Source organism: Pollachius pollachius (assembly GCF_949987615.1).
Source record: "Pollachius pollachius genome assembly, chromosome: 19".
NCBI classification, from domain to species: domain Eukaryota; kingdom Metazoa; phylum Chordata; class Actinopteri; order Gadiformes; family Gadidae; genus Pollachius; species Pollachius pollachius.
The window spans coordinates 10,016,552-10,016,839 of NC_136952.1; the positions used below are offsets into that span (position 1 = coordinate 10,016,552).

At 51.7% G+C, this 288-nt stretch overlaps 1 protein-coding gene across 2 annotated transcripts in view; it reads left to right on the forward strand.

Annotated features, from left to right (window-relative positions):
- Positions 1-213: 213 nt before the first annotated feature.
- arhgap22b (Rho GTPase activating protein 22b) overlaps positions 214-288 on the forward strand; it is a gene marked incomplete at both ends in the record, with an annotated part of 28,770 nt that continues 28,695 nt past the window's right edge. For both annotated transcript variants that reach the window (XM_079756426.1, XM_079756427.1), the window contains one exon: positions 214-256. In XM_079756426.1, the coding sequence (XP_079612552.1) occupies positions 214-256 (43 nt within the window). The remainder of the gene's footprint in view (positions 257-288) is intronic.

A 288-nucleotide genomic window follows, 5' to 3' on the forward strand; every position in this document is an offset into this window, starting at 1 on the left:
TAGAGGAGAGGAGAGGAGAGGAGACGCCAGAGAGGGAGAGACAGAGATGGTGTGCTGCTGATTCTGACTGAAAGGGGGATTAGACAGAAGGAAGACAAGAACAGGAGGACAGTGGAAAGACAGGAGAGAGAGAGAGAGAGAGAGAGAGGGAGATAGGGTTTTGGTTCGCTGGACCCACAAGAACATGCAGAGAGGAGAGAGAGAGGACCAGGGATGACAGCCATGCTCAGCCCAAAGATAAGACAGACCAGGAGAGGTAGGACATGCTCTTTATCCTGTCCAATACTC